General features: G+C 39.3%; 1 protein-coding gene across 3 annotated transcripts in view; it reads right to left on the reverse strand.

The window, feature by feature from the left end:
• The window catches only part of LOC148033279 (nudix hydrolase 2-like), a 28,685-nt gene extending 22,817 nt beyond the window's left edge, over positions 1–5,868 (reverse strand). The window contains exons 1-3 of one of the 3 annotated variants that reach the window (XM_087681170.1): positions 5,259–5,794; positions 3,175–3,267; positions 2,873–2,911 (exon numbers count right to left, since the gene is read on the reverse strand). In XM_087681170.1, the coding sequence (XP_087537296.1) occupies positions 2,873–2,911; positions 3,175–3,267; positions 5,259–5,352 (226 nt within the window). In that variant the 5' untranslated portion in view covers positions 5,353–5,794. Of the gene's footprint in view, positions 1–2,872; positions 2,912–3,174; positions 3,268–5,258 lie in introns of all 3 variants that reach the window. The other 2 variants (XM_087681173.1, XM_087681171.1) reach the window with 2 other exon arrangements.
• Between the last annotated feature and the right edge of the window lie 7,699 nt (positions 5,869–13,567).

Consider the following 13,567-nt stretch of genomic DNA (forward strand, 5'->3'; position numbering starts at 1 on the left):
ATGTCTCAAATGAATTTAACAAGTTTTGTGAGATGCATGGCATTAAGAGGGAGTTATTAGTCCCTTATAATCCTGCATTAAATGGCATGGCTGAAAGATTTAATCGCACACTTTGTGAGAGAGTCAAATGCATACTATCCACAGCTAATCTCCCACAGCAACTTTGAGGAGAGGCTCTTAAAACTACAGTTCATATATGCAATCGCTCTCCCAATCGTGCATTGAAAAATGGCATTCCTGAAGAGGTTTGGTCTGGCAAACCTGCTTCATATGACCATTTACATGTCTTTGGTTGTGATGTCATTGTACATGTACCTGTAGAACAGAGGACTAAACTAGACATGAAATCCATCAAGGGCATCTTCATGGGATATGGAGATGAGGGATAGATGGGTTATAGAGTTTGACTTCCTTAGGCCAGGAAGATAGTACACAGCCAAGACAGTATTTAATGAGGCAAAGTTGTTGAAAAATGCTACATATGGTGTTCTTGACAAAAAGAATGTCAAATTTCAGTATGAACAGCCAGCCATTCAGCATCCATTAGCTGAAAATTCTGTCCCTTTTGATGCTGAAAGTGAGCAGCAACCTATTATGCTACAGCCAAAAGATCATGGACAGCAAAGAGATGCACAAAATGAAATCGGACAGCAAGAAGAACATGCTGAAAACAGATTACAGCAGCAAGAAAATGCTAAAAATCAACCACCAAGTGATGGTGTGCACATTCCTCAGGATGTAGGTCCACTGCCTGATAATACAGATCATTGGGTAAGAAGGTCTACACATGTCACAGGGCAACCACAGAGGTTTCAGCCATCTTTGGATTATATTCTACTGACTAATGAGGGTAAGCCTCTGACATTTAAAGAGGCACAAGCATGTGAAAACAAGAGAAAGTGGGAGCTTGCTATGCAGGAAGAGATGAAGCCTCTATATGCAAATAACACATGGGAGCTTGTACCTTTGCCCAAGGATAGGAAAGCTATTCCTAATAAATGGGTTTACAAAGTGAAACATATTGATGGGAAGCCCAAGTACAAGGCACGGCTAGTTGCTAAGGGCTATACACAGACGGAAGGCATAGACTTCCAAGAAGTCTTTTCACCAGTGGTGAAGATGACTACCCTCCGTGTTTTGTTTGCTCTCACTGCATCCTTGGATTTAGAGTTGGATCAGATGGATGTGAAGACTGCTTTTCTTCATGGTGACTTAAATGAAGAGCTATACATGAAGCAACCAAGAGGATTCGTTATTCCAAGAAAAGAGCATTTGGTTTGTAAGCTGAAACACAACTTATATGGGCTGAAACAAGCCCCTAGACAATGGTACAAAAAATTTAATACCTTTATGCTCAGCCATGGATTTAAAAGCAGTCATGCAGGTCACTGCTTATACACTAAAAAGGCTGATGATGGAAGCCTTATTGTGCTGGTTTTATATGTGGATGGCATGCTGATTGCAGGACAGCATAAGAGTACTTTGAATGCTCTTAAAAGGCAGCTGAGTTCGGTCTTCTCCATGAAAGATTTGGGAGCAACTTAACACATTTTGGGCATGCGCATTAAAAGAGATAGAGGGCAGCATTTGTTGTTTCTCTCACAGGACAAGTACATCAGCAAAGTACTTGACAGGTTTAATATGGCTGAAGCTAAGCCTCTTGGTATGCCTTTACCACCACATACAAAGCTTAGCAAAGCTGATTGCCCTAAGAATGATGCAGCTACTAGTGCCATGAAGGGTATACCTTATGCATTAGCTTGTGGATCTTTTATGTATGCCATGGTTGCAACTCGCCCTGACATTGCAGATTCATGTCAAACCCTGGCAAGCCACACTGGGACTTGTTAGTAGATTCATGTCAAACCCTGGCAAGCCACACTGGGAAGCAGTGAAATGTATCTTTAGATATTTGAAAGGTACACAAGAAAAATGTATATGCTATGGAAAGGGTACACTAGAGTTGAAGGGATTTTGTGATTCAGACATGGCAGGAGATCTTGACACTAGAAAATCTACCAATGGGTATGTTTTTACTTTGGCTGGTGGAGCTATCTCTTAGTGTTCAAGATTGCAGAAAATTGTGGCACTGAGTACTGCAGAGACTGAATATATTTCAGCCACATAAGCTTCTAAGGAAGCTATTTGGCATGGCCATTTGGTCAAAGATTTTGGTCTTTCTTCACATACTCTAGTGCTTGGTTGTGATAGCCAGAGTGCAGTATGTCTCACTAAGAATGCCATGTTCCATGCACGTACCAAACACATAGATGCAACAGGTCCTGGATGATGGTCTTATCACACACACTAAGGTCAAAACCACATAGATGTTCGGTATCGCTTTACTTGGATGATGGTCTTGTCACACTAACTAAGGTCAAAACCCAAGATAACCTTGCAAATGTTCTCACTAAGTGTCTTGCAAAGGCTCAGCATAAGCTTTGCATTCGTTTAGTGGGAGTTGGTTAGCTTAAAGGTACCATTTCGGGCCTTTAAGTTGGAGGTTGTTGGATGTAAAGTCCCTTCATCTCCGTGTATACAGTCTTACGGGTGTGAACACACCCTTATTGTACCTTGTACCCTAACATATAAATACATTCTTTTATTCTTTGTGTACCATCACAAATGGTACACCTATCTTTGTGTTCACTCCCTCTAACTCTCAACTCTGCTCTGTTCTTCAACTAACGCCTTGATCTCACACTCCACTCATGCAAAAAATCAGGCTGAAAATCAATCCATAGAAGTATGTACATTGGATTTTTATCAAACAATTCAAGAATTTGTTGAACACGAAGATAATGGTTTACTCAACAAGGCTGAAGCACAAGTGGAGACAAAATACAAGACAGTGGATATAAGAAAGTCAAACCTGTGGCAGTCCCACTGCCTTCTGAAAGCGAAGGGCTCGCTGATAGGGCAACAAATCAGCCAAGTCTTCGTGATCCTTCCAACATTGGTCACAAGTTCACATTTGAAAGTATAAAAAAACTCAAAATAGGTGAAAATTCTTTCCTTTCACTGGCTGAAAAACACTCTTTTATGGAAATGCTAATGAAACATGGGAGGTTAATCAACATAAATCTCCTCCCATAAGACACCATTCAGGAAGGCGGACTTAACATCCATCTAATACATGGGCCAATTATTATGGGCAATAAGAGCAAAGATAACCCGAATAGTAGACATGCGGGTTGTTGAAGCAAAAGTCTCTGAGTAGTCCAAAATCGAGGGTGGTCAGCTTGTAGAGCCCAGCCTCCTGAGTACCTATCCAAAGCACAACTCTAGTGGGTGCATCTTCGACAGAAATAGCATCTTGCACAAAAACCATGCAGATCCCTATTATGTTAAACCATGAATAGAAAGTAGGTTAAAACATAGATCAGGGACATAAAGAACTTCACAAGAAGAGTCTTGATGATTGCGAAAAGGGGGAATGGTTCCTGCTCCTCGAACTAGATGATGTCCCACTATCCACAGGCCAAGGCTTCTTCAATGAGATAGAGGGAAGAGAAGCGTTCTCAACCTCAAGAAGATGGACGAAAACTGATTCTATCATCATGGCTGGTGTAGCTTTGGTATCCTTGGCTCCAAGGTTCAAATGGGAGTACTTTTGTCAACACTTTCCTTTAGGGTGTATACATTGTCTCGAATAGTGAGCCACCCAACCTCTTGCCACATATGCCAACTCTGCTAGCTCAGTTCTAAAGTGTCGCCAAGCTACACCAACTGCAGTGCCACTGCCGCCTCAAAGCCTCTACACCACCCTGCATGCTGTCTACGTCGCCTGGCAGTACTACATTACTTGTAGAACCACTACCACCACCCAGCTGACTACACCAACTATCCTGCCTGTGCACTGACTGCGCCCCCTCTGTCCCACCTATGCATAGCCTGCTGCACCACCTAGCCACCCAACAGCCTCATGTTCTACCGCCTACAACTAGTCATTGCTAAAGGACTTGGGTTACCCTCTTGCAAAGGATAGCTAGGAAGTGAAACCCTAAAAGTGCTAGGACAACACCAGCACCCAAATACAAAAGGGCCACTACATAATGGTCCCCTTGCTCAACAACAGGACGACATCCAAAGTTGCAAACAAACAAACTCAGTGCTTGGACGAACATCCACAAGGTTGACTGGCATAAAGGCTCAATTAGCAACTCAATCTGCTATTTAACTTTCTGTTACAAGACATTACCTCCTGCACATTTCCTACCATCACAAATGGTTGACCAGTTAATTAACTCGAGTAAGGGTACAGTCACATAACTGGCAATTGAGTGTGAGATCACGTAAATTTCAAGGTATGGTTAGCCTCAGCCCAGGACACAGAAATACGTATGAAAGACGCTTATTGCTCTCCAAATTATTTATGGTGACAATTATGAAACGCTTTTGTGTTAGCGGATGCCATAGCTACCACTTCAAGGAAGACGTCAACCTACGGGAAACTTTAGTTGACAAATGTTGTTCAAAAAGTCCATGATAATGCTCAACAAGGTGTCACCTTAGTTACCTCAATGCAGATAACTTGTTTCGTAAGAGTAGATGGAGTGCTGTCTGTAAAAGAGATAATTTGACACCAAGTGTTCTAGTTTAGTAAGGCTAAGTACTACTACCACAGGCCCAAAGATGTGCCTTCTGAGGCTCCCGTGATTTCACAAGTGCGCGTTAAAATTGATAAGGGATGCAAGACCTCGAAGACATAGCTTGTAACTATTTCTTTCAAAGGGTTTAACGAAACGAGGATATGACTTCGTGCAGATGAAAATCAATGGATCAATAATACTGCAGGTCCTTTCTTGTACTGAATGTGTTTCTAGCAATTTGGGAAATGTTATAACATTGCATTGGTTACTGGCTTGAACAATCCTCCAGGCAAAATTTTAGTTGCAAGTAAAGCACTAAACTCTAGTGTGTTGGGTAAGGGAACTGTGTGAAGACCGACCAAATAGTTGAAGCAAAAGTCTTCCAAGATAAGTTGCAAATGAAAGAAGGAAGGATTTGAACATGCTGAGAAAACTTGGTTTCAGGATGAATGGCTCCTCTCTCTCTCTCTCTCTCAGCTGTCATGTACAACAAGGAAAGACAGCAGCGATGGAAAAGAGAATGCAGGCGAATGAGAGCTTCAGAAACCTCTGCAATGCAGCTGTAACTAGACAGAGAGAGGGGGTACGTGTGAAAGAGAGAGAGAGAGAGAGAGAGAGAGAGAGAGAGAGAGGGCGGGGGCGGGGGCGGGGGCAAGAGAAAGAGACCTGATTTTCTCCATAGCCAAGAGGTTCTTGCGAAGTCGTTGGAGCTACGAGCTATGCCGTCGCAATGGTGAGCTCGGACAGCAATGGCGTCCATGAAAAGGGGTCAAGCTCTCTCGCGCTCTCTCTCCCCTCCCCCCTTCTTCAATGTGTCTGCGTCCCTGAATATCTCTTTTGTTATGTTCTCTGGACAAATGTAATTACTAATGATTTTGCAGAGCGCTGCACAACGCGGCATGCCCCGTGGACTGTCGGTGGGTCCCCGACCGACCTCGAGATTGGGGAAGAACACAAAGCCACAGCCAAAGGCACAGCCACATGCGACATGACTTCGCACACGCGCACAAAAATTGTGTCGGAACGCCAATCATCACTCGATAATTAGGCCATGAGAAGTGACAGGTGCCACAAGAAGCAATCTTGTGAGGGAGAGACGAGAGAGAGAGAGAGAGAGAGAGAGAGAGGAGATTGTAGTGGCTCGTGAGTCGTGAGAGAGAGAGAGAGAGAGAGAGAGAGAAGAGATTGTAGTGGCTCGTGAGTCGTGAGAGAGAGAGAGAGAGAGAGAGAGAGAGAGAGAAGTCGGAGAAAGCGAGACGAGAGGGGATAAAAAGACGTGAGAGTCAGAGAGAGATGGAACTTCGAAGAGAGGGAGCCAAGGCAAGTTGAGCAAGAAGATCGATCGAACTTCCAGAATCTTGTTTTTCAAAGGCCATGTAAAATCTGAAGGACAAAATGTACTATCCTAAGCACTTGTCATCCATTAAGACTTGTAAATTTTTTAACTTATTTTTTGCTTGAAAATACTTTTTTTTTTTATTAACCCAAAGTTAGAGCCGACTTCCACACAAATTGTAAAATCACCCAAGGTTGCATTAGAAGACCTCTAACAAATGTGGAGGTTATATGCATCTCTATTTACTTTCGCCCAAACTGTGTCCATAATACCCAAAGTAGAATGTAACTAAGAGAAGGACCGGTCACAATGGAATGGAGATAGCCCAACCTAAAGTGGAAGCCCCAACCCTAGTATACATCATATGTAAAAATAGATAGAGGCTCGGCTCGTTCTTATGTGCATGACTTTCTAGATGCTTCTTGCTCCAATTGCTTAAGAGTGGGGGAGAGAGAGTAAAAGTGCAAGGTTGAGTAAGGGACTAGTGAGAGTGAAGCTCAATCTCGCTTCTCGCTTTCATCTCTTCTTCCCCTCTTGCTCCCATAGCTCAAAGGGTAAGGACTTGAGTGAGAGGGAGTGTGAGAGAGTGAGGAATTGCTTGGGAGAAGCTCTACATGCTTTTCGTTCTCATTATTCTTTTCACGACATTGGGATAGTGCCAATGTGGATTCAAAGAAGATGTGATAGCTTCATGAGCTACACTTGGATTGTGAGATCTCCAACGAGCCACTCATGCATTTTGGACTACAATGTCAAGGAGGTGCTTTGTTTGCATTAAGTAAAACATATGTAAACAAAATTATTTGTTATTTTTTATTATGTAGTAGCTTAGATGCTTGATCATTGTGAACTTGAACAAAGCAAACGAGTCTACTACACCCTCTTGGATCTCTTTGCTTTCTTGTGTACAAGGAATGAGGGAAGAAACTCAGAGTAATTCGTGACTTTTCTCTGATTTTTTTAAAGCAAGCCTAATGAGACTATCAATAGCATCACACTACCAAAGCTTGCATCATGAGATTTTTTTTAAAAGTGATCCCTCAAGAGGTCTCAAATCTCATTGCTAGAAAGCTGATGATAAAAGAGAATAACTATTGGTAGCTAAGGATAAAACATTGGGTCTTGATGACTTGTCCAATGAAATTTTCCAAACCTTTAAGGATATCTTGGCTAGCCTGATTTTAAAAGTTTGGAGGGAATCAATGTCTTATGGAGCATCACCCCTCTAAATCAACAAAGGGGGTATGAAACCTATCTACAAAAAGGAGAATAAGAACAATTAACTAATCATTTGGCACACTCTATACAAGATCTATGCTAAGACATTAACTCTTAGGTTATCTATCCATCTAATTTGAGGGATTTCTAGGAAACAAGAGGGATTTGTCAAATAGAGGTACATTTTGGGCATGATCATTGCCTTGTGGGAAGGACTTGAGCATGTACAATGAACTAATGAGGACTTAGCATTTGTGGGCTTTAGTAAAGCTGATTATAGGATCCAATGGACCTTTGTTCTCTACAATCACTCCAAGACATGGACATAGGCAATAAGTTTATCAAGTACATGTCTTTCCTCTTTGGCAATACATCAACTATGGTAGCAGTTAATGGCATCCTCACTAACCTTGTCCCGTTATTGCAGATCTATTCATCATGGGTGCCCACTTGCTCTGATGCTCTTGACCATTGCCAACTCGCTTGTTCTCCAAGTTCATTCACTTTCCCAACCAATGTCTATTTCCAAAAATGGAGGTTTAATAATGTGATAAATTTTGATGATATTATGCAAATGTGATCCAAAAACTTATGATCTATATATATAGACAAACCAATCTATTCTTGAGCTCATTCACTGATGATTATTGTTTAAGACACTCAAATACAAGTCCTTGATATTGAAAAAACGGGACTTGGAGCAATTTGGAAAAAATATGAAATTTTACTAATTTTCAAAATTAAGGAGTGTTATGAAAATTTCTTTTAATGGTAGTTTATTTTGGTAATTCTCCCTAATTTTATCCCAACCATTCAAGAGCTTTAATATTTGGCTAGGAGAAATCATCTTTTAATTACTATTATTTGGCTTTGGATGCATAATTCCTTATGTAGTTCATGAAGCCTTTCAACTCTAACATGTACTCTTGATTTGGAATGCTCTTGTACGATTTAGGAAATATTTTTTGTTAAAGTATACACAAATCCTTATCATTATATATTAAGATGGAATTAATCTTTTTTGAATTGGTTTTCTGTTCAAGTCCTAGGAAAATTATAGCTAAAGCTACATAGTTTTAGATGATTAATATTCATTCTCGTACTATTTTGAGAAGGTTCCTCAAATTGAGCCAACTCTAGGATATGTGAGCCCATATTTTCATGAACCATGGGCCGTTGTGACAATTATTGTTCACAAAAAACCAAGATTTAGTTTCAAGCAAATTGTTAGCCATGAAGGTCTCTCCAAATCCTAATAACTTTTTTCTATGTTAGGTAGCATGCTTGCAGAAGTGATTGTAAATGCAAGGTAACATCATTTACACCAAATAGAGCCATCACAAGCCCAATGGAGTTCTTTAGAATGATGATTTCTAAAAGTGACCAAAGGATTTTTGTACTTCTCCCGAGCATTCCAAAGTCCTTTCACAAAGGGGGAGGTTGGACATGGCACAAAATAGGAGAGATTGAAAATGATAGTATGGATCGGTATATTGGTCCAAGAGGGGGGCATGAACAACCTTAAGTCTACTTGGGATGTGGTGAATGAGAATGGCATAATCTTTGTGAGGGGCTGACCAACTGCAAACCATCCAATTTGCTTCCATCTTGTCTATGAGAGCACAAACATCCAAGATGCCCAAGCCTCCTCAAGCTTTAGGTAGAGCACAAAAGTTCCAAGTGACCTTGGAAAATTTAAAGACTTTGGAGTCTCCTCCCAAAAGCAAGTTCTTGCATAAGGCTTCAAGCTAAGCAAGGTAGACTTAAGGGTATGCCAACACACTAGGAAATAAATGGAGGATGGGATAACTATGTGGTTAAAGATGACTCCTCTCCCAACAATGAAACCTCATTGAATACCACTAAGGCCATCTAACTTCTTTTTAACCATGTAGAGCTTCCATTGCCAACGTTGGTTTATAGTAACTCTAGGTCCCATGGGGATCCCTTAGACTCTAAAGATTTTGTCATCCTTGAGGATTTGATAAGCTTTGTTGAGGACCCACTAGGGAGGGTCTATAAATGAGATTTTCATACACGTCTTACTGTGATTGACCTTGGAATGATTTCCATGTGGCTTGCTTGCATGTAGAGGTGGATCCTTTATCAAAGGATTGCCCAATGTTGTTATTACAAAGAATATAGTTACATAGCATACATGTAAGAGTGAAGGGGAGAAGCTAGATCGGACTTATATGCTTGAGACTCCTCCATTGGACGTGCAAGAAGTTGAAAGGGATATTCATGAGGACCTCAATATCATCACAAAGAAGGAGAAGAATGTTGTCTCAAAGTGATCATAGGGTCCCCAAGGTCCCAAATCTCACCTTCTCTTTCCCCTATATTTAAGCATATGCATACCTCTTTTTCCACAACTAGTTTATGCTTGCATTTCATAGAGAGGGTTACTAATGAAATTTAGTTCAAGAGGTGGTTCATTGCCACCTTTGATATAAGAGCCTCCATATAAGAATATCATGTAATGGAAAAATGGGTTTTTAAAAAGATTGATTAGCTCTTTTGTTGAAAGGGATTTTGTTCTTGATATTTTGGTTCATTATAGGGGTGACCTAGTTTGCAATTTGACATGGATTACAAGCTTTTCATATAAGGAGAAGTGAATTACAAAAAGTCATTTTTCATACAAAAAGTCATTATCAATAGGAATCCAATTATTGTAACAAATTTGAAGCCAAGTTTGCGAATTTCAGGGTGATTCAAAGCTTTCTTACATAGGATCCAATGAAGCAAAAGAAACAATAGTGCAATATTTCCACGCAATAAAATTTAGTTGGTTAGTTCGAAAGTTAGTTAGTCAATTAATAAGTTAGTAAGATTACTAACTAAATACTAACTAAGGTAAAAACTAACTAACGTTAATAGTTAATGATTTTTATTTAATTAAAAATATTAAAAAAAACTTGAGAGTCGTTATTTGACATTTTTCTCGAATTGACAAGGATCGTAGCCACCCTTCGCGGAAGTTACAACGTGAACAAGACTTATGAGCCATATTAATCACTAGTTATTAATGTGTATAGTTTGGATAGTCCAAAAATATTAGATTTTTGGGCCAAAAAAACTAGTATATTTTAGATATTATCCTAAAAAGATAGAATTGAAAGTCATTTAAAAGAAAAGAAAAGTGATGTTTTAGTTAGTCTTGGAGATTTTATAGAAATAAAAAAATAAAGAAAAGTGACTAGCGAAATCGCGTGCTCTGCGATCGCAGTCTACAGGCAGTAGACAGCACTTCGAACAGAGAAAAGAAGAAGGAGTGAACTGAGAGCTTTCTAAGGAAGTGTCTTGGAGTTTTACCCCCCTTTTGGAGCCAATGCAACCATCAGATTTATGATCTGAGCATCAAATCACTGAGTCTTCCAAGAGCCCCTCCACTCTTTTTCTCAGCCTTATCCCCTCCTCTCTAATTCATTATAGATATGAGGCATGGGGAGGCACAAGGGAGGCATAAGGAGACCTCAAGAGGCTGCAAGAGAGAGGTAGAGAGAAGGATACCCCTCCAAGAGATTGTGAGAGAGAGCTTGAGAGAGAGAGAGAGAGAGAGAGAGAGAGAGAGAGAGAGAGAGAGAGAGAGAGAGAGAGAGGTACCTCGAGAGGCTACACAATTCCCTCTATCTCAATCCTCGACATAGCCATCATTTCTTACCCTCTCCCATCTCAAATCTATTTTGCTTTCTTAATCTCTTGAGTCTACTTGCGAATGATGGCCTCCAATCAAAGAATGTCACGTGTGGATGGCAATCCTACAACCAGCAACGAAGCTTCGGGCAAAGGCATAACTGTCAATCCAATTGCAGTACCGGTCATAAGTAATGTATTTTCAAATTGATAAATGCTTGTTTTGATTCTTGCATGAGACACATTAGGCTCCATACTATGATGGACGAGAATAGGTCATGGGAAGGGATAAACCTCTTCTCACATATTCAGAAGTGCTTTAATAAATTAAGAGACTTTTGTTGGCTTTCTTCCTAATGAGAAAGAATCCCTTTCTTAAGCAATATTGGTAAAGGTAAAGCAAGTGAAGACAAACTATGATTAAACTTAGGATTAAATCTTACCAACTCTTAGAATGATCTAACTTCATAAACATTTTAGGTTTTAACCAAGTGGAAATTTATTAGTGTTACCTTCTTTGTATCTACTCTAATTCATTGTCCACTTGGGTTGAACATTGTTAAACCAATTTTCTGGATTCGAGAGCCTCTTCATTAAAATCTAGCATCAACTTTGAATTATATCATAATCACTACTCTTAAGTTATTGAATTTAACAATAGGCTTCCTCCAATTGTTATGAGAGGTACCATGATTAGAAGTGCAACCCAGTTGATTGCATTTATGGGAAATAATAGTGAAAGCTTGAGCAAAAGAATTGGGAATGTTGTTGGCTCGTTCTTAAAAGCATTGGTCTTAGGCAGAGTAAAAGACTTTGCATTATCATTGCTTTGCCTCATAAAGAACTACCATTTTTTTGCAAAGGATTGAATATTCCATCACAACAAAAATTAGGATTAAAAAGGTGACTTAAAGAATTAGATATGCCAAAAAAACTTGCAAAGGGAGTACCTTGTATTTGTTGTTGCTCTTGAGGCCTTAAATCCTTATTGTTCTTTCATTTAGCATCATGGCTAAGAAAATAGCTTTGTTTGAAGTGGTTGGCATAATCGTATGGATTTTTTATTAAAGTGCAAAGTTGAAGCTAGACACAAATTTGCATTGCTAAGTATATCTTGAGATGCTTCCCCCATCATCCTGAATTGTAATAAAGAGAGCTTGAAGTGCTTAGTATATTGAGGAGCTATTTTTCAATCATGTTGGTCGAGCACACCCTACAATTGTTGAGCTTGGAGCTTCAGTTGAAATGGTAAAAGGTATTCAAGAATCTTTTATTGAAAGGAAACCAAGTAAGAGATCAACCAATCCTCTTACAAATGACTTTCCACCATAGAAAAGCACTAGATGATGTGAAGCACATTTAGTGTTTTCTTGCTTGGTATATTCCTCATCATGGAAGTCATCATCAAACTTACTAATCCAAGAAAGAGCATGATGAAGATCCTTAGTACCATCAACAGTGCAAAATTCAAAGGTATGTGGATTGATTTTGGCTCAATTTTGGCATCAAGCTTACTAATCCAAGAAATAGCATGATAAATATCCTTAGTACCATCGATAGTGCAAAATTTAAAGGTATGTTGAGGTTGGGTATCAAGAGTGTGGCCACAATATGAGCAATTTAAATAATCTTCATGCAGCATTTTGAGTGAAGAATGCTTTTCTTGAACTTAAATGCATTTCTTGCATTCTTCCTCCAATTGCATAGCTAGTAGATTTAGCCATCATTCCATGATCAATGGTGCAAAGGCAAATCATATCTTTCTTGTTGTGGGGAGAAGATGGTGCAAAGTCTCCCATAATAGGGAAATAAGATAAGAAAGTTACTTTCTTATCTTACATGAAGCCTTGATTGATGATTCTTACATGAAGATGATGAAAAATCCCAAAGCCTAGTAGTCACTAATGAAGGAAATAATGGTCTCTATAATTCAAAAGCTTTGAACATTGATCTAAGTGTTGATATTGTAGAAAATTGCTTTTGCTGAAAAATCAAAACACCATACACATGATAGCCCTCATTGAATCGTAGATAGATTCAAAAGTGACAATACCATCCTATGCATATAGCAACCCTTGCTAAGTAACTTGAATTAAATATGAATAAAATATCAAAAATTTTCTTTCAATAGCTTGAACTGAAAAGCTTTAAACTAAAATCACAGAACATTGCTAACTGGTAATAATGGAGGATGGCATTGCTTGATTGAAAGCAACATGCAAATGGAGACAAGGATGATAATTCTATAGACTCAATCTATGATACTTTGGATTTGAAGGTTTCCCAAAGTGTTCTACATGATAGCAATGATCGCGCACAAGAATTCCTAGTGTAGACTCCATGTGATCTAGGGTACTCACCCTTATAAAAGACGCCAAGTAATTGGAAGTCCACAAGCGTAGGCTTGTTTTGATACCATTGTTTACATGGAATAGATGCATAGCACATGCTTAGCAAATGTCAAAGCCCAAACTTAGTCTTTTTCTCTCCCTTTCTCCCTTCTCATCAAGACAAAGAAATGCAAATATAAAAAAGCAAGATTGTGACACGCATACAATACAATCTTCCTCCATATGTTGAGAGGCCTCTCGTCAATGCATATAAATCTTTAATTAGAAAATCGTATGCCCAAAAAAACCCCTTACACATAAAAAGCAACCTATCATTGTATGCTTTCTTATTATCAAGCTAAGGTTAGCCCTCATATGAAATATTAAATAACAAATTGAGATTGCAAGGCTAGATGCCTAACACAAAGTTGTAATCCACCACTAGACACTTC

Source organism: Lygodium microphyllum, chromosome 7, assembly GCF_053477565.2.
Source record: "Lygodium microphyllum isolate KBCC chromosome 7, Lygodium_microphyllum_v1.1.10, whole genome shotgun sequence".
Lineage (NCBI taxonomy): Eukaryota > Viridiplantae > Streptophyta > Polypodiopsida > Schizaeales > Lygodiaceae > Lygodium > Lygodium microphyllum.